General features: G+C 41.4%; 1 protein-coding gene across 3 annotated transcripts in view; it reads right to left on the reverse strand.

The window, feature by feature from the left end:
• Positions 1 to 834: 834 nt before the first annotated feature.
• F13A1 (coagulation factor XIII A chain) overlaps positions 835 to 24,809 on the reverse strand; it is a 186,183-nt gene continuing 162,208 nt past the window's right edge. For 2 of the 3 annotated variants that reach the window (XM_044294619.1, XM_044294620.1), the window contains exons 14-15: positions 12,499 to 12,635; positions 835 to 2,184 (exon numbers count right to left, since the gene is read on the reverse strand). In XM_044294619.1, coding sequence (XP_044150554.1) covers positions 2,034 to 2,184; positions 12,499 to 12,635 — 288 coding nt within the window. In that variant the 3' untranslated portion in view covers positions 835 to 2,033. The remainder of the gene's footprint in view (positions 2,185 to 12,498; positions 12,636 to 24,809) is intronic. The other variant, XM_044294621.1, reaches the window with a different exon arrangement.

Raw genomic sequence — 24,809 nt, forward strand, 5'->3', positions numbered from 1 at the left:
ATAAAAAGCTGATTGGTGCATATTTGACAGCTTGGTGCTCTTGCACTCCTGATAACAGTGTGGTTGGTAACATTTTCTGGGGCATTAGTGGCACAGTCACTCTCCATTTAAAGATGTTGTGTCATGAAACATATTCTAGATTTTTCAAACCAGCACCTGGATCTGAATAGTTTTGTAATTGCATGTAAATTTTATTTAAAAAAATGTAGTATAGCCAGTAAGCTATTCAATTAAATGTATCTGTATAGCGCCACCTAGTGTTTGTTCTTTTCCATATTTTTTGTCCGTCTCACTGAGCTGGTCGAAAGTGTTCAGTTTAAATCTTCAACTGCAAACAGCCATATGTTCTGTTAGAAGCTGTGGCAGTTACCGGTAGGGAGCTGCAACAGGAAGGACACGTCCCCTGAGAAAGGAAATAGCCCCTGAGTGTCCAGGCTGAACATAATCTAGCAGAGAAATTGAAGCAGGAGATCTCTGCACCCATGTGCGATACAAAGCTGGTTCTTGCTTTGTTAGAAAGAGATTGTCATGTACTGTATGATGTCTGATTTTCATTTTTATATCAATCATGGCATAAATCCTTTAAGTCTTAAGGAATATAGGACCAGCTTAGTAAGCATGCTAATTTTTAATCATTATAACCCCTGAAAATGCAGAAAGCCTTTTCTAATTGTTTCCGCCTAAAGAGGACCTGTCACCAGGTAATGCATTGCAATATTCAGGCAGCAAGTTATAGAGCAGGAGGAGCTAAGCTGATTGATATAAAGTCTTGTCCAATTCTATAGACACATACATTAGAATAAATATTTCTGTGCAAGTAATGGACACAAAATGTTATTTTTTTATTTTTTTATTGAAATGTGCTTTATTACCAATATTGAAAATATTACAAAAAGTTAAAAGCAAATAAAAAGGTTTTCATCATAAAGTATGCATAGTATAGTCAAGAGAATGATTAAAGTGGTTCTCCAAGTTTTAGATATAGATGACCTATTATTTGTATGAGAGCTGAGCTGCAGTACCCAGGCACGGCCACTACACTCTGAATGGAGCTATGCTTCCAGCTCCAGGGAACAGCTGATCTTGGGGGTATCAGAGCCCCACCAATCTGATATTGATCTATCCTGAGGAAAGGTTATCAATATCTGGAAGAACCTGGAAAACCACTTTCAGGTTATAGAGTGAAGAATAACAAATCTATCACAAATGAGATTGTTAGATGCATATACACTGACAAAATGATGCTATAGCATGTAAACAATTCTAGTATTTGTCATTTGTATTAAAACATGGAGGAAAGTACAGACATAGTGGGACTCAGAGCAAGAGGTTTATCACCTTTATATTTACTTCTCAGCATTTATGTCCCCCTGGCATATAAATCCCACTCTGAATATCTCTGGTATATCTGGACTCCTTTTGACTTTCATGTGTTTTTTTTTTCTCAAAATCTTGAATATTGAAAAATTCTATGTTCCATTTATTCCATACAAAAGCCAGTTTAGAGAAATGATTTAGAGCGGACCTGTCACTTTTCTTTTTTTTGTGCGCAATAGAAAAAAGGATAAACATTTTACATATAGAAAATTAAATGTTTCTGATTTCTAATAATCTTAAACATTGCCAAAAGACTTAAAAAAATGGTACTTGTCTATATCGGATTATTCTGTTGTCTGCACTGACCGGAGGTGCACTAGAGAGGAAGCTAAAAAACAAACTAATGTTTCTTCTATAGATCAGGTCCAAGGTTTGTGCGTGCAAAATAGTAGCATTCATTGCATATTTGTCATCGGCACTGAAATAATTGTTGTAGTTATAATGTAAAAGTAAAAAAAAAGGTTGAACAACAATTAACCAATAATGAGTTTACTCGATACTGGCACAAAACAATGGCGGTATGCAAAAATTCGGTCATTTCTGACCCCTGTTGGAATACGTGACTGTATATATGACTTATGTATATACCTATTTACTTACTAATAATATTTTAGTATATAGATATGAATAATACCTGAAAACACAGAAAGCCTTTACTAATTGTCTCTAGCTAAGATCTCCAAGTCCAGCTCTCCATACACATGTCGAAGAGTCTCTGAGTCAAGAGTTGCAATAAGTTTCCTCTTGCCTGCTAGCTTTGGAGTACAGGTCTCCTCCCAAGTCACAGTTGTATTTGCAGGGACTTCTCTGAAAGAATAAATGATACATATGATATTTGTTAGTATGTGTTTCATTAAATGATAATGGTAGACATTAAACAGATCATATAGAGGTTCTCTACCATAAACACTTTTCTTTAAAGAGGATAGTAAGAAAGTACACCATGTTTGGACTATTGATCTACTTGCCAGTTGAAAGGCCAGGCAGAATTTTGCCCATTTACTGGTGTTTTCTTTCTTCTTTTAGGTCAACTTGGTGGGTATATAGTATTTAACTCAACAGACTTGTGTGTCTTTTTAACTCAATTATGGCTCCATCCAAGCTCTATCAGATGCTGTAAAATGGCACCATATGGCAGCACACAGTGTGGATGAGTATTAAATATTCTAATATTCTAAATATTCATGAATGTAAAATGCATGAATAATTTTATCTTAAAATGGAATCTGTTGTTAAAAAATTAAGTCCTACCATGCAGTATACCTGGTTTTATAGGGTTGATCATGCTGACAGAGGATCTTTAAATGAAGTGATATTCCTTGTAATGTAGTTAGTGAGTATATATAGCCTCCTGTTGTTCTACAATTATCATGACTGTTAGCTGGTACCAGGCTGTGTTCATAAGGGCTGAGGTAACTGTACATACATTCTGCACACTGAGGACCTTTAGGAGGGGCCAAGAACTCAACTCCTAACTTCTATGCAGGTAGCAAAGAGCTCAGTTCCTCTAATGATTTTGATCAGGTTAGATGTCTTGTTGTTGTATCATATGGTCATCGGCAAGAACTCATGTTGAGAACTGGTTGATGGGGAGTTTGCTCATTTGATTATGGCTTAGGTAAAGGTTACTTACTTTACTCTGTATGTTTTGTATGTATATCTTGTATATATATATATTTTGTTTTGTAAACTTCTTATGCACCTAAGCCTTGTCAAGCCTATCTTATTTCCGGATCTCAGAATTTGAGGTAAAACACTATCTATTGATCATCTATTCCATTAATACAACATTTCAAGTGACCTATAATAGAGGCCCCTGCAGTGTGATCAAACAGAAATGAAACACCGTGACCATGAGGTTTCATTAACTGGTGGCATATGTTTCAGATGAATTGGGGGTAAACTGATAGAAAGAAATAAACATTCTTGGTGGAGAATTCCTTAGTTTTTTTGTTGTTGATCAAAGTATTTATTACAATTGGAGATGAGCAAAGTTTTGACATCACAGGGGATGGCTATCTGCAGATTGGCTGGCTGCACGGCATTATGGGTGGTCTTGTGTTCCCGGGCTTGTCTCCTCTACACTTAGTTTTGCTTTGTAACAAGTGCAGCCGCCATTTTAGAAAAATATGATTAATTACCACAAAGCGAGAGGAAATTCATTGAGAATCGAAGTTTTCATAAAACTAGTATATGCCCCATTGTGTGATAGGTGCGGGTCTCGCCTACAACGAGAAAGGAGCGGGGAGAGCTGTCACTGAAGGACCCCGGATTTCCCGGGGTCTGTCCACCACCAAGAGCTGCTCCCATGGTCTATGGGGCAGACGGAAGTAGTCGAGTCCATAGAAATGAATGGAGGGCAGCTGCGCATTTGCAGTCTGCCCTGCGTTCATTTCCCCGCTCCGTTCTCATTGTAGGTGCGGGTCCCAGCAGTGGGACGCGCACCTATCAGACAATGGGGGCATATCCTAGCGATATGCCCCCATTGTCTGAGATGGGAAAACCCCTTTAAGAAGCCACAATGTTCAAGTGAGCTGCAAATTAGGACAAAATGAGGGGACATTTATATGTTTTACCAGTTTGATGCCAGAACTACATTAAAAACGGATGTTGTTATGTGTGGCATATCTATCAGGCTCCCTTTTCCAACTCAAACTACATTTCCAAATGAGTAAAAAGGGGCCATGACTTCTACTTCATCACCAGTAGAAGGTATTGTTATTGCACACTACTTTAAAGCTTTACTTGCTAAGGTATTAATATCATGGAAATGTACCCATAACACAGGAGGGGAAACACAAAGGGGAAAATAGTAACAAAACGTCAAGTGAAGATAGAGAAAAAGAAAGATATAAAATATTTAATCTGTTTCATAAAAAGGTTTATATATGAAAAAAAAAATGTTCTGCCTGGAAGAAAACATAGTGATGAATACTTCCAAATAATGTGCTGAGCCATCATAAGGCAGATGTTATTTATCATCTTGAATACCTAGACACAAATGAGATTATTATTAAAATAAACTGCTGCTATCCTGCGATTCTTCACTTGCATTGAAAGTGTCTAAAGCTTTATGTAAAAAAGTGAACTTGGATGCTTAAATGAGTTTTATGTGATGAGGATATTGATGATCTATCCTCAAGATAAGCCATCAATATCATATCCAGGGGTGTAGCATGCACTAAGTATCCATGATATAAGCCCATGATTTTGGACCCAATTCCCTCAACAGCATCTCTGTCAACCACATCTGCATCCACAGAATATTAAATACTATGGTGATAAGGAATTGTCAGCTTCTGGTGTCAGTAGCTCTGCACAGGCAGTAGAGATGGCCTTGCGGTTTGCCTGGCGGTCGTTTCACAGTGAACTTTGCGCGTTTTCCGAACATATGGCGATGTCCACTGGCACCATATTCTTTTGCATTGCGCCGAACTTTGACCCATGACACATCCATCAGGTGGGACAGGACAGCCAATTAAGACGTTTCAGCACATGGCACACCCCCACCCTATAACAGAACCCGATCTGGCAGCCATTTTACATTCTGTGTTTTGCCAGTGTAGGGAGAGGTTGCTTTGTGGAGCAGGGACAGGCTATTAGGGACACCAAACGCTAGCTAATAGGGCCACAAATGTCCTTTTAAGGACTGGTATAGGTGTGCTATCGATAGGTGTGATATACTGAGGGGTGTGATATACAAACCGGATTCCCAAAAAGTTGGGACAGTAAACTAATTGTGAATAAAAACTGAATGCAATGATGTGGAGATGGCAAATGTCAATATTTTATTTGTAATAGAACGTAGATGACAGATCAAACGTTTAATCCGAGTAAATGTATAATTTTAAAGGAAAAATACGTTGATTCAAATTTTCACGGTGTCAACAAATCCCCAAAAAGTTGGGACAAGTAGCAATAAGAGGCTGGAAATAGTAAATTTGAGCATAACGAATTGCTGGAAGACCAATTAACACTAATTAGGTCAATTGGCAACATGATTGGGTATAAGAAGAGCTTCTCAGAGTGGCAGTGTCTCTCAGAAGCCAAGATAGGTAGAGGATCACCAATTCCCACAATGTTGCGCAGAGAGATAGTGGAACAATATCAGAAAGGTGTTACACAGCGAAAAATTGCAAAGACTTTGCATCTATCATCATCAACTGTGCATAACATCATCCGAAGATTCAGAGAATCTGGAACAATCTCTGTGCGTAAGGGTCAAGGCCGTAAAACGATACTGGATGCCCGTGATCTCCGGGCCCTTAAACGACACTGCACCACAAACAGGAATGCTACTGTAAAGGAAATTACAGAATGGGCTCAGGAATACTTCCAGAAACCATTGTCAGTGAATACAATCCAATGTGCCATCCGCCGTTGCCAGCTGAAACTCTACAGTGCAAAGAAGAAGCCATTTCTAAGCAAGATCCACAAGCTCAGGCGTTTTCACTGGGCCAGGGATCATTTAAAATGGAGTCTGGCAAAATGGAAGACTGTTCTGTGGTCAGACGAGTCACGATTCGAAGTTCTTTTTGGAAATCTGGGACGCCATGTCATCCGGACCAAAGAGGACAAGGACAACCCAAGTTGTTATCAACGCTCAGTTCAGAAGCCTGCATCTCTGATGGTATGGGGTTGCATGAGTGCGTGTGGCATGGGCAGCTTGCATGTCTGGAAAGGCACCATCAATGCAGAAAAATATATTCAGGTTCTAGACCAACATATGCTCCCATCCAGACGTCATCTCTTTCAGGGAAGACCCTGCATTTTTCAACAAGATAATGCCAGACCACATTCTGCATCAATCACAACATCATGGCTGTGTAGGAGAAGGATCTGGGTACTGAAATGGCCAGTCTGCAGTCCAGATCTTTCACCTATAGAGAACATTTGGCGCATCATAAAGAGGAAGGTGCAACAAAGAAGGCCCAAGACGATTGAACAGTTAGAGGCCTGTATTAGACAAGAATGGGAGAGCATTCATATTTCTAAACTTGAGAAACTGGTCTCCTCGGTCCCTAGACGTCTGTTGAGTGTTGTAAGAAGAAGGGGAGATGCCACAGAGTGGTGAAAATGGCCATGTCCCAACTTTTTTGGGATTTGTTGACACCATGAAATTCTGATTCAACATATTTTTCCCTTAAAATGGTACATTTTCTCAGTTTAAACTTTTGTTCCATGATTTATTTTCTATTCTGAATAAAATATTAGAAGTTGGCACCTCCACATCATTGCATTCAGTTTTTATTCACGATTTGTATAGTGTCCCAACTTTTTTGGAATCCGGTTTGTACTTATGATATACTTTCTAACATAGAAAGTATATTATATTGCAATTGTATGCTTCCAGAAAATACTGATTAAGGGCTGCGATCTATCAGCTTTCACAAAATAGTGATTGAGGTTTTCCATATACCTGCATCCACAATATTACTGCTTGAGGGTGATATAACATCTTCAATTAACAACTGATTGAGGCGTGCCATATATCAGCTTCCACAAAATAGTGATAGATGTTTTCTATATACCTGCGTCCACAAAATACAGATTGCGGGTTTTGATATACCTGCTTCAACTAACAACTGATTGAGGCGTGCCATATATCAGCTTCCACAAAAGAGTGATAGAGGTTTTCCATATACCTGCAACCACAAAATTACTGCTTGAGGGTGATATACCAGCTTCAACTAACAACTAGAGTTGAGCAAACACCTGGATGTTCGGGTTCGAGAAGTTCAGCTGAACTTCCCAAAAATGTTTGGGTTCGGGATCCGTTCTCGACCCGAACTTCGCCCCCAAACCCCAGAACTTCGCCCCCAAACCCCATTGAAGTCAATGGGGACCCGAACTTTTCGGCACTAAAAAGGCTGTAAAATAGCCCAGGAAAGGGCTATAGGGCTGCAAAAGTCAGCAAAATGTAGGTAAATCCCCTGCAAACAAATGTGGATAGGAAAATTAATATAAAAAATAAAATAAAAATTAACCAATATCAATTGGAGAGAGGTCCCATAGCAGAGAATCAGGCTTCATGTAAACCACCACTGGAACAGGCCACTGTGAGATATTTAGGCCCCGGCACCCAGACAGAGGAGAGAGGTCCAATAGCAGAGAATCAGGCTTCATGTCATAGCAGAGAATCAGGCTTCATGTCACCCACCACTGGAACAGCCCACTGTCAGATATTTAGGCCCCGGCACTTAGACAGAGGAGAGAGGTCCCATAGCAGACAATCAGGCCTCATGTCATAGCAGAGAATCAGGCTTCATGTCACCCACCACTGGAACAGGCCACTGTTCAGATATTTTTAGGCCCCGTCACCCAGACAGAGAAGAGAGGGCCCATGTCATGGCTGAGGATGGGGAAAACCCCCGTGCGATGCCAGAAGATGTTAATGGCTGCTCGGCCAGGACAACAGAATTAGGGAGCAAGTCACCTCCTATCGCATCCCTAATCTGACCCTGACTCCTAACCATATGAGTCAACCCTGATGGTGGGAGTGCTCATACACCGGAACCTAATAATCCCTGCTAGCCCTCAGTAGTTTAGCAGTGTGATACAGTATTCAAACCGTGAATGTTATGTACGCAGTGTGCACCACCAAAGGGATAGACAGAGGTAACATATGGTATTATCCATGTGCTGTATTAGAAATGGAAAGAGTGAGTTCAGCTCCCACAACTTAGCCTAGATGAAGGTGTCACTGCAAGCGACATGAAGGCAGCTAACTGCCTATAAGTGACAGGGGTGATGGATAGTGCACGTGCTCTCCCTCCTGACTCACTGAGCATCATTTGACCACGCAGTGGAGTGTTTACTGTATTTTTAATCTTTTTCCAATTTTTGGTTCATCAAGTAAAATTAAATAACGGTATAAAGCACGTATTTTAATCCAAATAATAATAAAAGTGAAGTATAACATTTTCACCTGGGACAAGACAGGTTCAACGCCTGCATAGGCATCTGTAAATAAGCAATATAATGGTAAAATTAAAAAAAAGAGGATTGAATGAGGAAGTGCCCTGGAGTACAAGAATATATGGTTAAGGGGAGGTAGTTATAAATGTCTAATCTGCACAAGGGATGGACAGGTCCTGTGGGATCCATGCCTGGTTCATTTTTATGAACGTCAGCTTGTCCACATTGGCTGGAGACAGACGGCTGTGTTTGTCTGTAATGACGCCCCCTGCCGTGCTGAATACACGTTCAGACAAAACGCTGGCCGCCGGGCAGGCCAGCACCTCCAAGGCATAAAAGGCTAGCTCTGGCCACGTGGACAATTTGGAGACCAAGAAGTTGAATGGGGCCGAACCATCAGTCAGTACGTGGAGGGGTATGCACACGTTCCGTATCAGGTGGTGGTGCAGTTAGCTGTGGCGTGGTGACAAAACTTTTCCACATCTCTGCCATGCTAACCCTGCCCTCAGAGGAGCTGGCCGTGACACAGCTGCGTTGGCGACCTCTTGCTCCTCCTCTGCCTTCGCCTTGGGCTTCCACTTGTTCCCCTGTGACATTTGGGAATGCTCTCAGTAGCGCTTCTACCAACTTGCGCTTGTACTCGCGCATCTTCCTATCACGTTCCAGTGCAGGAAGTATGGTGGGCACATTGTCTTTGTACTGGGGATCCAGCAGGATGGCAACCCAGTAGTCCGCACACGTTAAAATGTGGGCAACTGTTCTGTCATTGCGCAGGCACTGCAGCATGTAGTGCTCATGTGTGCCAGGCTGCCCAGAGATAAGGACAAGCTGTCCTCTGTGGGAGGCATATCGTCATCATCCTCTGTTTCCCCCCAGACACGCACCAGTGATGGGCTTGAGCTGCGTTGGGTGCCACCCCGCTGTGAACATGCTACATCCTCATCCTCCTCCACCTCCTCCTCATCCTCGTCCTCCTCGTCCTCCAGTAGTGGGCCCTGGCTGGCCACATTTGTACCTGGCCTCTGCTGTTGCAAAAAACCTCCCTCTGAGTCACTTCGAAGAGACTGGCTGAATAAGCGCACTTGCCTAGCTCACGACAGTGTGGACTACCTCACATTTCTAAAAATGAATGAGGCATGGATCTCGGAAGAATTCAATACCTGTGACGACCACGCGTAATTGAATTTCCTCATGCCAGCCCACATATATCTGCCAACACCCAGAACAAAGAATACGCCTTGTCTTATACAGCAGCATAAAAGGCCTTTTCTGTCAGGTGAATGCCTAATTTTTGGGGCCTCTACTGGCCTACAGTAAATTTTTTAGCATGTGACCGCCTATGATACAACCAGCCACATCATCACAAGTTCTTTTCTGTCAGGTGAATGCCTAATTTTTGGGGCCTGTACTGGCCTACAGTAAAATTTTTAGCTAGTGACCTCCGAATGTACCTCCAGCCACATAATCCATTTCTGTCAGGTGAATGCCTAATTTTGGGGGCCTGTACTGGCCTATAATAAAATTTGTATCCAGTGACCGCCTAATGAACCTCTAGCCACATAACCACAAGTTCTTTTCTGTTAGGTGAATGCCTAATATTTGGGGCCTTACTGACCTACAGTAAAATTTTTAGCCAGTGACCGCCTAATGTACTTCCAGCCACATCATCACAAGTTCTTTTCTGTCAGGTGAATGCCAAATTTTTGGGGTCTGTACTGGCCTACAGTAACATTTTTATCCGGTGACTGCCTAATGTACCTCCAGCCACATAATCACAAGTTCCTTTCTGTCAGGTTAATGCCTCATTTTTGGGGCCTGTATTTGCCTACAGTAACATTTTAATCCAGTGACCGCCTAATGTACCTCCAGCCACATAATCACTTGTTCTTTTCTGTCAGGTGAATGCCTAATTTTTGGGGCCTGTACTCCCATGGCCTAAAATTTAAATTTTTCAAGGCCTCAGCAGGCCACATTTTTGAATGCTTCCCTTTATGACGCATAAAAATGGCCCTTGATTAAAATACATCTTTTTTGTGGGAATTTTTGCCAATGATCCCCCTCTGGTATGTCACTGTGCATGGTGTGGGACTATTTGTGCACTTCTAGTATTTGGTGGCTGCAAATATGACCTGAAGGTTTTTCAGGTTCGCCTGCCATTAAAGTCAATAGGGCCCGCCACAAATGCGTGGTTTGCGAACATTTGATTGCGAACGCGCGAACGTGAACCATCCCGGATGATTTTTGTCCATCACTAACAGGCAGGTGTGATTATCTCACTTTATTGCACCAGAGTGGATTGGGATTGCATTTTGATGAAGGCTGAAGAGGTATGTAAAATGCTACTTTGTGGGAGACATTAAAGTGTCTTGATTATGTTATTTGGGACACCAGTATTCTGGGGGTGGGGGACGGTTGCACTAATGGGACACCTTTACTTTGTTGGGAACACTAAAGTGACTTTATTACTGTGGGAGGGCACTAAGGGGACACCACTAGTTTGTGGCAGACATTAAATCAACTTCAGTATGTTGTGGGAGCACCAAGACTGTGGGAGGCACTAAGTGAGTATACCAAAACTAAGGAGGTACCAATATGGTGTGAGAGCAATAAGGGCACATCATAACTGTATGGGGGCACTAAAGGGGCAGATTACTGCATAAGCCACAAAGGTGGTGCTGTTGCTCTGTAGGGTCACCAAAGAGTGTGGGGCACTAATGGGCCAATTTTACTGTGGGGTACATAGGGGCAATCCTGCTGTGTGTGCGGTAGTAAGGGGGCAGTATTTCTGTGTAGGGCCCAGTCGAGACCATGTTGCAGTGTGGGAGCACTAAGGGGAAACTATTATAGTATTAGGGTTATCACTACAGTATGGAGGCATAATTACAGCGGAAGAAAAGAATATACTATTATTGCGTATGTGTGTGGGAACTAATACAGTGTACGGCACTTAAGGGAGCACTAAGTAGGGCACTATTACCATCTGGGTTACTGTATGTTTGCCACTGTTATTTTTTTGGGGCTGTTTTTTTGTGCCACAATTCTTTCTGCAGGAGGGCAATGCGAAATGGGAAGTTTATGTAGAAGCCAAGTATGTACTGGTAAAGGGAAAAGGGAAAGATATTTGGGCAGTGAACTCTGCAGAGATGAGTCCTTATCATGATGGTGTCCTTGGTAGGACTGGTATCTACCATTAGTTGGTCACAGTAAATGGTAAGGTGTTGAGGAACTGGTGGGCGCAGATGTCTTCATCCTTTACATTGGGACATCAATCTGCAACCAATTTTTAATGTTTTCTTGACCAGTACTTCAGTAATGCTCTATTTAAACAGCCATATGCAGTGCATGGAATTTTACTTCTGTCTAAGATTCTGCCCATAGGTCTTCATATCACGGAGAGTTCACATCACCGTTATTTTCATTTTCTTCTGATCCGTCAGAAAAACAGAAAAATAAAGAAAAAAAGGATCCTGTAGGATCCTGTAAAAAAAAAAAAAAAAGATCCCGTGCATCAGTTATGCACATTTGGCATCCATTTGAGCCATTTCCATCTGAGATTGTTTTTTTAAGGTTATTTTCACACTTGCGGCAGTGTGATCGGGCAAGCAGTTCCATCGTCCATCGCAGTTCAAATTTTTTCCGGTCTGCACATGCGCAGACCGGAAGGACGGATCCGGCATTCCGGTATTTTGAATGCCGGATCCGGCACTAATACATTCTTATGGGGAAAAATGCCGTCTTCAGTTTTTTTTGCCGGAGATTAAACCGCAGCATGCTACAGTTTAATCTTTTGCCTGATCAGTCAAAATGACTGAACTGAAGACATCCTGATGCATTCTGAATGGATTACTCTCCATTCAGAATGCATGGGGATATGCCGGATCAGTTATTTAGTTATTTAGTTATTAGAGCCCCTGTGATGGAACTCTATATGGGAAAAGAAAAACACTAGTGTGAAAGTACCCTAAGATGTAAAAAAAAGTCCTGCATGCAATACTTTTTTTCCCTTCTAAAAAAATGGATTTCAGACAGAAATGGCTCAAACGGATTCCAAATGTGCATAACTGATGCAGACAATCCCTTTTTGTTTTTTTTTCTGTTCTTCTGACGGATCAGAAGAATGGCAAAATAATGGTGATGTGAACTCTCATTAACAGTTTACTTTTACAAAATTGTGTGCTATGCCATGGAAAAAATAACACTTACCTGTAAATCTGAGTTTTTGTTTTCATAAGACTTGGACCTCCAATACGTAAAATGACGTTCTGGAGTTTTTTCTTCAGTGGATTAGTGAACTCTAAAACCACTGTCATTTCTTTTCCGACCATCTTCTCTCCAATTGTCTAATTGTATAAAATAACAGAACAGTGTGATTTTTAAAATACTATAGGGTGCAATTTAATGTCCTACAAAAGTTAAAAATTTTGGTGCACTCTTCATTTGCTCAAAAATGTGTAACATTTGCCCACTTATGTTAGAACCTGTTGTATATTATAACTTAAGTCTACACCAGTTGTTCTGTATTCTTTTATATTGTTTTGATTTTATTTAGAATCAACCCACATGTAAAAAAAACATTAATATCCTTCTCTATTTTGGTTATGGTGTAATCTGAAGTAGAGAACAAATTGAGATTCTGCGCTAGATTAAAGGGACACTGACAGGCCCAATAACCATAATTAGCTGTACATATCCATGCACAGGTCTTCTAATGTGCATTAAAAACATATAAGTATCCCCCCTGTCCACATTATGAATACAGTTAACTCAAGTTTTATAACCTGAACTAATTGCTGTTCTTTCTGCCCAAGGGGCGGGGTTTCAGCTTCTCTTGCGCCCAGCCAGCATCAGCCCAACCGCCGTTTTTGAAGCGCCACCCAGCTCATCAATATTAACTTAGCTGGGCGGCTTCTGCAGTCCCCGACCTTCCGAGATCCGGCGCATGCCCAATAGAAAGCTATGGGCATCAGACTCGCTTTTAGCTTCTGAGCATGCGCCCGGCACCCATAGCTTTCTATTGGGCATGCGCCGGATCTCGGAAGGTCGGGGACTGCAGAAGCCGCCCAGCTAAGTGAATATTGATGAGCTGGGCGGTGCTTCAAAAACGGCGGTTGGGCTGATGCTGGCTGGGCGCAAGAGAAGCTGAAACCCCGCCCCTTGGGCAGAAAGAACAGCGATTAGTTCAGGTTATAAAACGTGAGTTAACTGTATTCATAATGTGGACAGGTGGGATACTTATATGTTTCTAATGCACATTTATGACCTCTGCATGGATATGTACAGCTAATTATGGTTATTGGGCCTGTCAGTGTCCCTTTAAGGGGGTTGTCTGAGTTTTTAATACTGATGACTTATCCTCAGGATAGGTCATTAGTATGTGATCTGTGGGGGTCTGACACCTGGCATCCCCGCTGATCAGCTGTTTAAAGAGACTGTGGCGCTCTATTGAGCTCTAAGGGCTTTTCCTGGGCCTGTGACCTTGAGTTCATCAGTCTGATGGTCTAGGAGCAGCTCAGTCCCATTTAAGTAAATGGGGCTAAGCTGCAATACCAGGCACTGGTGCTATCCAAGAGATAACGCTCTGCTTGGTAAGCTGTGAGGAGGCTGTGGTGCTCACTGGAGTGCCGCAGCCACTTCAAACAACTGATTGGTGATGCAGGGTTTTAGACCCCCAATGATCACAAACCGATAATCTGTCCTGAAGATAGGTCATCAGTATCAAACACTCATAAAACCCCTTTTAGGTTGGTGGGAGTTCCCTTATCACATACCTGAGCTGTTATCATAGCCATACAGTTTATAACGGAGATGGCCATGCATATGTATGACTGAAGTTAATTGTGCTTCTGGAGACCATTGAGCCAGCACCTCCATTGGTGTTCAAAATGGAGAGCCACACACATTTATGGCCACCTCCCACTGATTTCAGCTGAACACCAAACAGCCCATCAGGGTGAGTAGATTGAGGAAAGGTGGTGTTGAAGGTTCCTAGGTCCCCAAGGTGGAAGAGGCCCCTGGGCCGCTGATTTATGTGCATTTCTATAATTCACCACTGCTCAGACTGCTGATAAATTTTGGTTAGTAGGGATTTAATCTCCAAACAGTATGATGAAGGCTAAACACTACCAGGCACCATTCATGATTTTAGGTGAAATATTTTGGCAGTAGCACCCTTGTCTGACAGCAGGGAGTGGCATTTTAGTACTTTCCAATCTTTAGGCAAATCGTTTTACTTTTTTTTTTTATAGGATAATTCTGTTCTTGTTTTTTTCATTCTATCCATCATGTAAAAATATGGATATTACAACTAAACTCTGTTGATGGAAATATTGAAACACTGTCAGTGATGTCTGGAACTCAGCATGTCAGCAGGTACATTTAATCTAATAGTTTCTTCTGCCTTGTAACCTCAAATGTGTTGCATAATCATCTTGTAGTTTACATCAGTCTTTTCTGCAAAACTGCAGGAGAATGGAATAAACAGTCAATTTAAAAACATGTTTGCTATCCTTGGAAAATCGCCCCTAACTTAATTCTTTCCAATATTAAACTAAACAAGGTAATGAAAAATGTACAAGTGCAGAATTTATGCTTTTTAATTTGTGCCTTAGGTAGCATGAAATCCATCCTGACCTAATTTAGTGTGTTTTTTTTTTATTTGGCCTGAATTATCTTTTCTGATTCTAAGCTAACAATTTATGAATTAGCAAGCGGTGTTAAAGTGGGTCCCCACTTTATTTACTTTATTTTTCTAGACATCATCCTTAGGGCATTTGAGGTCACATTTAAGTACATAATACTGTACATGTAAAAAACAAGACTTCTAATGAACATAATGAATATACAAGAGGAATAATTGGCCTTGCTGCTAATATAGATCAATCTTTGGAGCCAATCACTTGCCACTATGGTTTGTTTCTTTGAATCAAAACCTATTAGATTTAATTGATGTTATGGTGGTTGGGCTCTGTGAATAATTTCCCATGGTGGGCCCAAGGATCCTCAGTCCGAAACTGACTGTCTACTTAGTAGTGGAGGTGCAGGGTATGGTAGCTTCGTCCCATACAGCTAATCTGGAATGCTGAAAATCAGGCCCTCACTAATGTGATATTGATGACTTATCCTAAGGATAGGCCATCAGTAGCCTGATCCCAGAAAACCCTGTTAACCTCAAAGAATCTTCATGTGCTGAAGTTCTGGGGCTAGAGATTACCAAAAAGTCATTGAGAAATGGATTGCTATGGCACTGTGTTGTCTAATTGTTGTTGACTCTTGATTTTACAACTATGATTCAGTTTTTTTATTCAAAATCACAGGAAAAGAGGACCCTACAGGTGAAAAGGTGAAATGTGCAATTCAGTTTGGTTATTCTGTGCTCAAGAGTGTTGTTTCATCCTTTTGTAGTATGACTGTTTGCACCCATTCCCATTTGTTGTTCTTATGGAAAAAGGTGGGCCTTTCATTCTTGATCTTCACTAGCCATGGAGCAGTATGATGGAGTCATTCAGACCTGGAGAACTTGTCTTCTAACCCCCTAAAGAACATAGGGGGTCATTTATTATCCAGATATACACCTATATTAGGTCTATTGGGAATATCTAATTGCAAATAACTATTTAATTTTTGAGCCTACCTACATGTATTTGATATTACTTTTAACAGGACACATTATACCTTTCTTTTGTGCCATTAGTAGAGAGATATAATATTAACCCTTTTCTGACATGGTGATTTTCCATTTTTGCATTTTCATTTTTTGCTCCCTGCCTTCCCAGAACCATAACTTTTTTTTTTTCCATTCACATAGCTGTATCAGTGCTTGATTTTTGCAGGACATGCTGTACTATCTAATGCCTCCATTTAATATAACATAGTATGTAGTGGGAAGTGTAACAAAATTCCAAATGGGGTAGAATTGGAAAAAAATTCAATTACGCCTCAGTTTTCCATTAGTTTTTTTTTTATGGTGTTCACTATGCACTATGTGCTCTTTATTTTCCAGGTCAGTACGAATCCAGTGATACCACATATGTATAGTTTTTCTTGCATTTTAATACTTAAAAAAAACAAAACACCGGACCCCAATATTTTTTTTTTATAGTTATGTCTATGGAGATGTGTGGGGGCTCATTTTTTGCGGGACGATCTGTAGTTTTTGATAATACCATTGGGATGTGTATGACTTCTTGATCACTTTTTATTAAATTTTTTGGAGCGATAAAGCAATAAAAAAAAAAACAGCAAATCTCAAATTTTTTTTTTTTTTACACAATTCGTTGTGTGGGCTACATTTTTGGGAAAGGGGGCGATTTAAATTTTTTCATTTTTTTTTAAACATTTGTTGATTTAAAAAAAAAACGTATGGGCCAGATTTATCACGACTCTGACAGCTCACTCCACTTTAACATATGGCTAAAGTCAGTTTTAGCCAAGTCAGATTTATGATCGGCCCTTTAAGACTGTAATAAATGTGGTTTGACAGTAGCAGTTTATCCGTCAGTAAGCAGCTTCACAAAAGTCGCACATCTTTACGAAAAAGTTGCACGTTTTATGAAAAGTCGCATGTTCTATTAAAAAGTCTCATAAGATAAGCATGGTCCTCACTGGAGTGAAATTGCGACTTTTTTGCGACTTTTTAAATAGTCCCAATAGTAAATCTGTCTAGAGATTCATTTACATAAGAAAACATGCCCACTTTCAGAAAACTGGCGAGCATAAGTGCAGAGCAGAAAAAAGTCACAAATTTGTGCGCAGTTTTAGCTTTTGGGACTTTTTTGGGACTTTTTCACTCCATTATTCTGACCTGAGCTAATGATAAATCTGGCCCATTGTTAGGTTCCCAAGTGGACCACAACTTGCAATCCTCAGACTGCAACTTGTACAGAATAATGTAAAATGGGCCATTATTCTGTACAGAAATTACTACACCTGCTGCCCTGAAATGGGGTATACTAATAATGAGCCTGGAAGCCTAGTACAGGCCCTGGCTCTCTACCGAGGAAAAGCACGCTTGGCCCGTAAGTGCACGCTTCCCGGTTTTAAACATTTCAGATGCCATAATCACAATGTTGTACAGTGCCAAAACATTAGAAACACCAACAAAGTAATTACTTTTTAAAATGCTGGCCCCCTAAGATATTCATCTTGGGGAAATTTGGACATTTTAAGCTTTTAGCTTTTTTTTTTATACAAACCGAATTCCCAAAAAGTTGGGACACTATACAAATCGTGAATAAATACTGAATGCAATGATGTGGAGGTGCCAACTTTTAATATTTATATCAATAAATATATAGTTGGATGTCGCACTAGGAAAAATAGGAACCAAATGGTGCTCCTGTAAAATTGAGACCACTCTCTCAATATATGGTATAGGGTAATTAAGTAGAATACAGGGCACTCAAGAGACCGTGACCAAGTGGTTGTAACAGATAAATTTTATTAATGCTAAATCTGATAAAACCAAATAGAATATGGTAAAAAAAATAATGAAAAAAGTACAATCTGATGTATAAAAATGCACAATTAATTCATCCTATATAGTAATAACACTCTATTCAAGTTATAAAATCCGCTGCATATAGATACACTGTTAATACAATTAATACATGTTATATACCGTATTTTTCGCCCTATAGGACGCACCGGCCCATAAGACGCACCTAGGTTTTTGGGGAGGAAAATAAGAAAAAAATTATTTTTAACCAAAAGGTGTGCTTTTGGTGGGTTTGGAACTAATGGTGGTCTGTGGGTGGCACTATTACTGGGGATCTGTGAAGGACACTGTTATGGGGGATCTGTGGATGACGGACACTGTTATGGGGGGGATCTGTGGATGACGGACACTGTTATGGGGGGATCTGTGGATGACGGACACTGTTATGGGGGGATCTGTGGATGACGGACACTGTTATGGGGGGGATCTGTGGATGACGGACACTGTTATGGGGGGGATCTGTGGATGACGGACACTGTTATGGGGGGGATCTGTGGATGACGGACACTGTTATGGGGGATCTGTGGATGACGGACACTGTTATGGGGGGATCTGTGGATGACGGACACTGTTATGGGGGGGATCTGTGGATGACGGACACTGTTATGGGGGGATCTGTGGATGACGGACACTGTTATGGGGGGGATCTGTGGATGACGGACACTGTTATGGGGGGGATCTGTGGATGACTGACACTGTTACAGGGGGAGATCTGTGGATGGCACTGTTACAGGGGGGGGATCTGTGGATAGCACTGTTACAGGGGGGATCTGTGGATGGCACTGTTACAGGGGGGATCTGTGGGTGGCACTGTTACATATGTGCCATCCACAGACCCCCCACCCCATAACAGTGCCATCCACAGCCCCCCAGCCCATAACAGTGCCATCCACAGCCCCCCAGCCCATAACAGTGGCATCCACAGACCCCCCCCCCTTAACTGTGCCATCAGCTCGATCATCCAATAGAGCACACCCCCCCCCCCCCCCGCCGCCGCCTGTATACTAATATTAATTGTCTTATTCAATTAAATTGCATTAGATATGCCCCCCTCACTCCTATATTGCTAATCGAACCTTAAATCCTCATCCTAGGTGCTGTAATGCAGGCCGGGCGGCCGGCGCGTCACTTGCTGACGTCACTTGCCTGCGCCGCCTGCTTCATTCATAAAGTAGGCGGCGCAGGCACGTGACATCAGGGAGTTACGTTGCCGCCCGCCCAGCCTGCATTACAGCACCTAGGAATAGGATTTAAGGTACGATTAGCAATATAGGAGTGAGGGGGCATATATAATACATTTTAATCGACTAAGACATTTAATATTAGTATACCAGAGCGGCGGGGCGGTGCTATACTACACTGATTGCACCGCCCCGCCGCTATTCCCGGCCCCCAGCTCCTCCTCCCAGTCCCTCCTCCGGCCCCAGCTCACGCTACATCGCATCCAGCGATGTTAAATTGTCAGCATTCGCCCCATAAGACGCAGGGGCATTTCCCCCCGATTTTTTTGGGGGGAAAAGTGCGTCTTATGGGGCGAAAAATACGGTAATAGTGACTTGGTTTAAAAAGGGATCCAGGCGGAACTTGGTGTTGTGGCCAGTATATAGGACGGTATCGCAATACCTAAAAGTTCAATCCAATGATTAAGTGCAGTCTAAAATGAATACCTGAGTATGGTTGATGTGGACCAGAAATCTAATGTCCCGCACTTATTAGCGGCGGCGTCCAGCCTATACAGGTGGAAATAACCGCGTCCAGCTGAGACAAATATACAGGGAGTGCAAATGAGTATTTTGACCACATCATCCTCTTTATGCATGTTGTCTTACTCCAAGCTGTATAGGCTTGAAAGCCTACTACCAATTAAGCATATTAGGTGATGTGCATCGCTGTAATGAGAAGGGGTGTGGTCTAATGACATCAACACCCTATATCAGGTGTGCATAATTATTAGGCAACTTCCTTTCCTTTGGCAAAATGGGTCAAAAGAAGGACTTGACAGGCTCAGAAAAGTCAAAAAGAGTGAGATATCTTGCAGAGGGATGCAGCACTCTTAAAATTGCAAAGCTTCTGAAGCGTGATCATCGAACAATCAAGCGTTTCATTCAAAATAGTCAACAGGGTCGCAAGAAGCGTGTGGAAAAACCAAGGCGCAAAATAACCGCCCATGAACTGAGAAAAGTCAAGCGTGCAGCTGCCAAGATGCCACTTGCCACCAGTTTGGCCATATTTTAGAGCTGCAACATCACTGGAGTGCCCAAAAGCACAAGGTGTGCAATACTCAGAGACATGGCCAAGGTAAGAAAGGCTGAAAGACGACCACCACTGAACAAGACACACAAGCTGAAACGTCAAGACTGGGCCAAGAAATATCTCAAGACTGATTTTTCTAAGGTTTTATGGACTGATGAAATGAGAGTGAGTCTTGATGGGCCAGATGGATGGGCCCGTGGCTGGATTGGTAAAGGGCAAAGAGCTCCAGTCCGACTCAGACGCCAGCAAGGTGGAGGTGGAGTACTGGTTTGGGCTGGTATCATCAAAGATGAGCTTGTGGGGCCTTTTCGGGTTGAGGATGGAGTCAAGCTCAACTCTCAGTCCTACTGCCAGTTTCTGGAAGACACCTTCTTCAAGCAGTGGTACAGGAAGAAGTCTGCATCCTTCAAGAAAAACATGATTTTCATGCAGGACAATGCTCCATCACACGCGTCCAAGTACTCCACAGCGTGGCTGGCAAGAAAGAGTATAAAAGAAGAAAATCTAATGACATGGCCTCCTTGTTCACCTGATCTGAACCCCATTGAGAACCTGTGGTCCATCATCAAATGTGAGATTTACAAGGAGGGAAAACAGTACACCTCTCTGAACAGTGTCTGGGAGGCTGTGGTTGCTGCTGCACGCAATGTTGATGGTGAACAGATCAAAACACTGACAGAATCCATGGATGGCAGGCTTTTGAGTGTCCTTGCAAAGAAAGCTGGCTATATTGGTCACTGATTTGTTTTTGTTTTGTTTTTGAATGTCAGAAATGTATATTTGTGAATGTTGAGATGTTATATTGGTTTCACTGGTAAAAATAAATAATTGAAATGGGTATATATTTGTTTTTTGTTAAGTTGCCTAATAATTATGCACAGTAATGGTCACCTGCACACACAGATATCCCCCTAAAATAGCTAAAACTAAAAACAAACTAAAAACTACTTCCAAAAATATTCAGCTTTGATATTAATGAGTTTTTTGGGTTCATTGAGAACATGGTTGTTGTTCAATAATAAAATTAATTCTCAAAAATACATCACCGAAAGAGAAGACGTCATCGGCACAGGCGCACTGAGGAAGTTCTGAGGAGACAAGCCTCCTCATCTCAGAGCGCCTGCGCCGAATGAACAGAGGCGCACGATTTTTGAAATACTGACAGGGCCGGCCGGAGGAGGAGATCACGGCTGGCCCTATCAATCAACACGACGAGGGGGCGGTTTTCTGCGGCGGCTACCAGCAAGTAGACGCCCTACTTGCTGGTAGAGACCAGATTTGCATATTATAAAACTTCGTTTTCTCAAGAAACGGCCGAATGAAAGTAAGTGACAACATTATTTTCTCATATATCGCGCTATAAGGAATGTAACTAGCCAGAAAAAAAAAAAATGACAAATTGTTTGTCTAGAGTACAATTCCTTTTTACCCTTCGAAATTGTCCCTGTGGTATATTTATTAACCAGCTTGGAAGGTGGCAGCTATCAAATAATATGTAGCTGTTCCTAGCGGTAGGCTTAGTGAAGGTACTACATATTATATTTTCATTTTGAATGCTAATGTTCAAATCTAAATATTCTATACTTGCCCGACTCGTTGTACCGGTAAATTTAAAGGGCTTCTGTCACCCCACAAAAGTCTTTTTTTTTTTTTAAAGAAAAAGGGGAAAAATCTGTGCCTGTATGTACATAGACTGCTATACTATTGCTATAACTAATAACTAGAAGTATAACTTTTTTTTTGTTATATTTGACTTTTTATTTTTAATATTTTTTAAGTATGCCAAAGTCAGTGTGGAAAGAGGTTAATTTACAGACAGCAGGACAACGACATATAACCAGCAGGGGTCATGCTCACATCAAATATCTTAGTTGAGCCTGGATCTGTGTTCTCGTGCCTGGAGACCACTTTGACTGGTCTCCAGGGTCTTCAATGTGACCCCAGATGTCTAATGATAGCGTGGTCACTGCAATCCACAGGGCACTGACAGATCATTATGCAATCCGCCGCTTTTATACAGCAGGTTATAGTTAACATCTTACCACCCTTACCTATAAAGTGGTGCGGCGGTAAGCAAGTGGTTAACATCAATGTTCATTGCTGAGTGCATGTGCCACACCAGGATGTACTATGGGAAGGTGGCAATATATCAGAGTATATCAGAGCAATGTTCTCTTGGAAACCTTGGGTTCTGGAATTCATTTGGTGCTTATTTTAATGTGTACCACCTACCTAAACATTGTTACAGACCAAGTACACCCCTTTGTGGCAATGCAATCTGCTAGTGACAGTGGCTTTTTTAATAGGAACTTAAAATCAAGTTCAAGGTGTTGACTTGGTCTCCATTGTCCCCTGATCTCTAGCAGATGAAGTGTCTGTGTGATATACTGGCAAAACAACTCTATTCCATGAAAACCCCCTTGTAAATTTCGAGGATAAAGAATTTGTTGCTAACGTCTTAGTGCCAGATACCTTGGTTTCCATGGATTCATGCCTCAAAGGATCAAACTGTTTTGTAGGCACAATGTTAGGAAGGTAGTTTTAACCCCTTCACGTGATGTAATAGTACGCCACATGTCGCACACCCCGGCCTAATGTTCACAATCAGCGGTAATGCCGATCGTGGACATTTAAAATTTCAGATGCTGTGACCATGGCGTCTGAGAGGCCGAAAACCTGGAAGCATGCACTTTCTGGGGAGAAATGCCTCCTCCGGGTGGAGATCATGGAATGTGTTTCATTAAAGTAATAAGCCAGAGCCTGTAGTAGGCTTCTAGGCTTATTACTTGTATATTATAATTCAGGACAGCAGGTGGCAACACTGAATTGTAATATACCAATCTTTGTATATGTAATTCCATATGTATATATAATTCCATCACTTTATACGAATTACAATCTAATGATTACACGTTGGGGTCCACTTGGGGGCCAAAAAAAAGTAAAAAAAAAAAAAAGTTAAAGAAGTTTAAAAAAGTATAAAAAAATCTAAAAATTCAAATCACCTCCCTTTCACAAAAATAAAAAAATTAATAAACAATAAAAAAAATCAACAACCTAGGCATCGCCTTGTCTGAAAATGCCCGTACTAGTACTGTTAAAATATTAAAAAAGTTATCCCATATGGTAAATGTAATAATGGGAAAATAATCTATATAGCCAATTTGCCATTTTTTCATCTCTGCAAAAAATGTAATAAAAAGTGATCAAAATATCATGCACACCCCAAAATGGTATCAATAAAAACTGCACATCGCCCCCGCAATCCTACATCTTATGCAACATTAAATGGTGCCATTAGAAAGTACAACTTGTTCCACAAAAAACAATTTCTCATACAGCTATGTGAATGGAAAAATAAAAAAAGCTATGGCTCCAAGAAGGCAGGGAGCAAAAAACAAAAAAGTAAAAACGGAAAATCAATTAGTCAGCAAAGGGTTAATGGTATAAGTGATAAGTATGATGATACTTGTATACGGGCTCTTAATTACTTATAGATATACATATTGTTTATAGAAAAACTAAATGACATTAACAGCTGGTTCACTAATGTGCTCTATTGTGTTTGTGATATTTATATTAAATATCTCCTGTGCAGAGCGAAGAATGCCATCATCACTTCAATCATAATTACTGCCATTAGAATATTCATCTGCTTCACTGTTTGCATCCTACTGCACTGAGATGCATTACATCTGTATTAGCAGGAGTTGATGTCCTCCTTTATTAAATTACTGAGTGACAGATCCGTCCATCAGACTAGCATTTAAAGATCCATTATTATGCCTATGGGGATTTCACAGACTAAATGTAAAATTATGAAAATGCTGTATACTGTACTATGAATATATACAGTACTAGCAGAATGACTGGCCTTGCATGGGTGTATTTCTTTTGTTGTTTGTATATGTGGTGTGACACAGTGAAAGGTCTGGTGTGGAGAGGAAGGTATTTCCCTCCAAGCATGTGCTGTTGGACTGATTGACACTCAGGTGAGGTCAAGCACCGGACCAGATCACATATGCCGGTCCGGGCTTTGCTGACTGTCTAAAAAGGCCAGCTGGACGGCAGTAGGATTGTGAGGCCTGTGGCTGGATGTCGGCTTGTGGCCTGTCTGGGAGGAGAGGTCTGCGAACACATGGACTTGTCCCTCTTCCATGGTACCCGAGGCATGGTGTAAGCTAAACACCAGGACTGGACCTTCTTAAGTGGTCCACGCGGCACAGTGTGAATTGAGCACCAGAATTTAAAATCTAAGGTGACTTTTGTTTTTGTTAAACTGCTTGTGTGAATAAACACTGAACTTGTGTTTTAGAGTTTCCCATTGAAAGAGGCAACCTTGTCGTGGTGAGTGGACCTATGCTTTTTGATTAAATCGTATACCAATGCCTCATGTACAACTTGCAACATAGGGGTAGGTGTACTATATATTGCACTGAGAAGTGATGCATTCCAATTTCATTCTTATATTTTACAGTTCCTGTAGAATCTATGCTTTTTCTCCCTCCGGTATTAGCACTCCTCCCCATTCGGCCCAGGTGCTTTTAATTAGCAGGAGTCTGCATAAGGGTATATAAATTCCTACCTCCTCTCAGTTGGAGTTCCTAAGAGTATGTGATAAGGTGAGTTTCACACCTGTTCACATGGTGCAGTGCTGCGTTGCGGCCATTGTTGCTTTGGTGCTATGCTGGTGGGTTAGTGAGGCCCAGTGCCAGGGTGGCTTTGCCAGACAGCGGGGGCGCTGTTTGACTGCTGGGTCCCGCTGCCT

This window comes from Bufo gargarizans, chromosome 5 (genome assembly GCF_014858855.1).
Source record: "Bufo gargarizans isolate SCDJY-AF-19 chromosome 5, ASM1485885v1, whole genome shotgun sequence".
NCBI classification, from domain to species: Eukaryota; Metazoa; Chordata; class Amphibia; order Anura; family Bufonidae; genus Bufo; species Bufo gargarizans.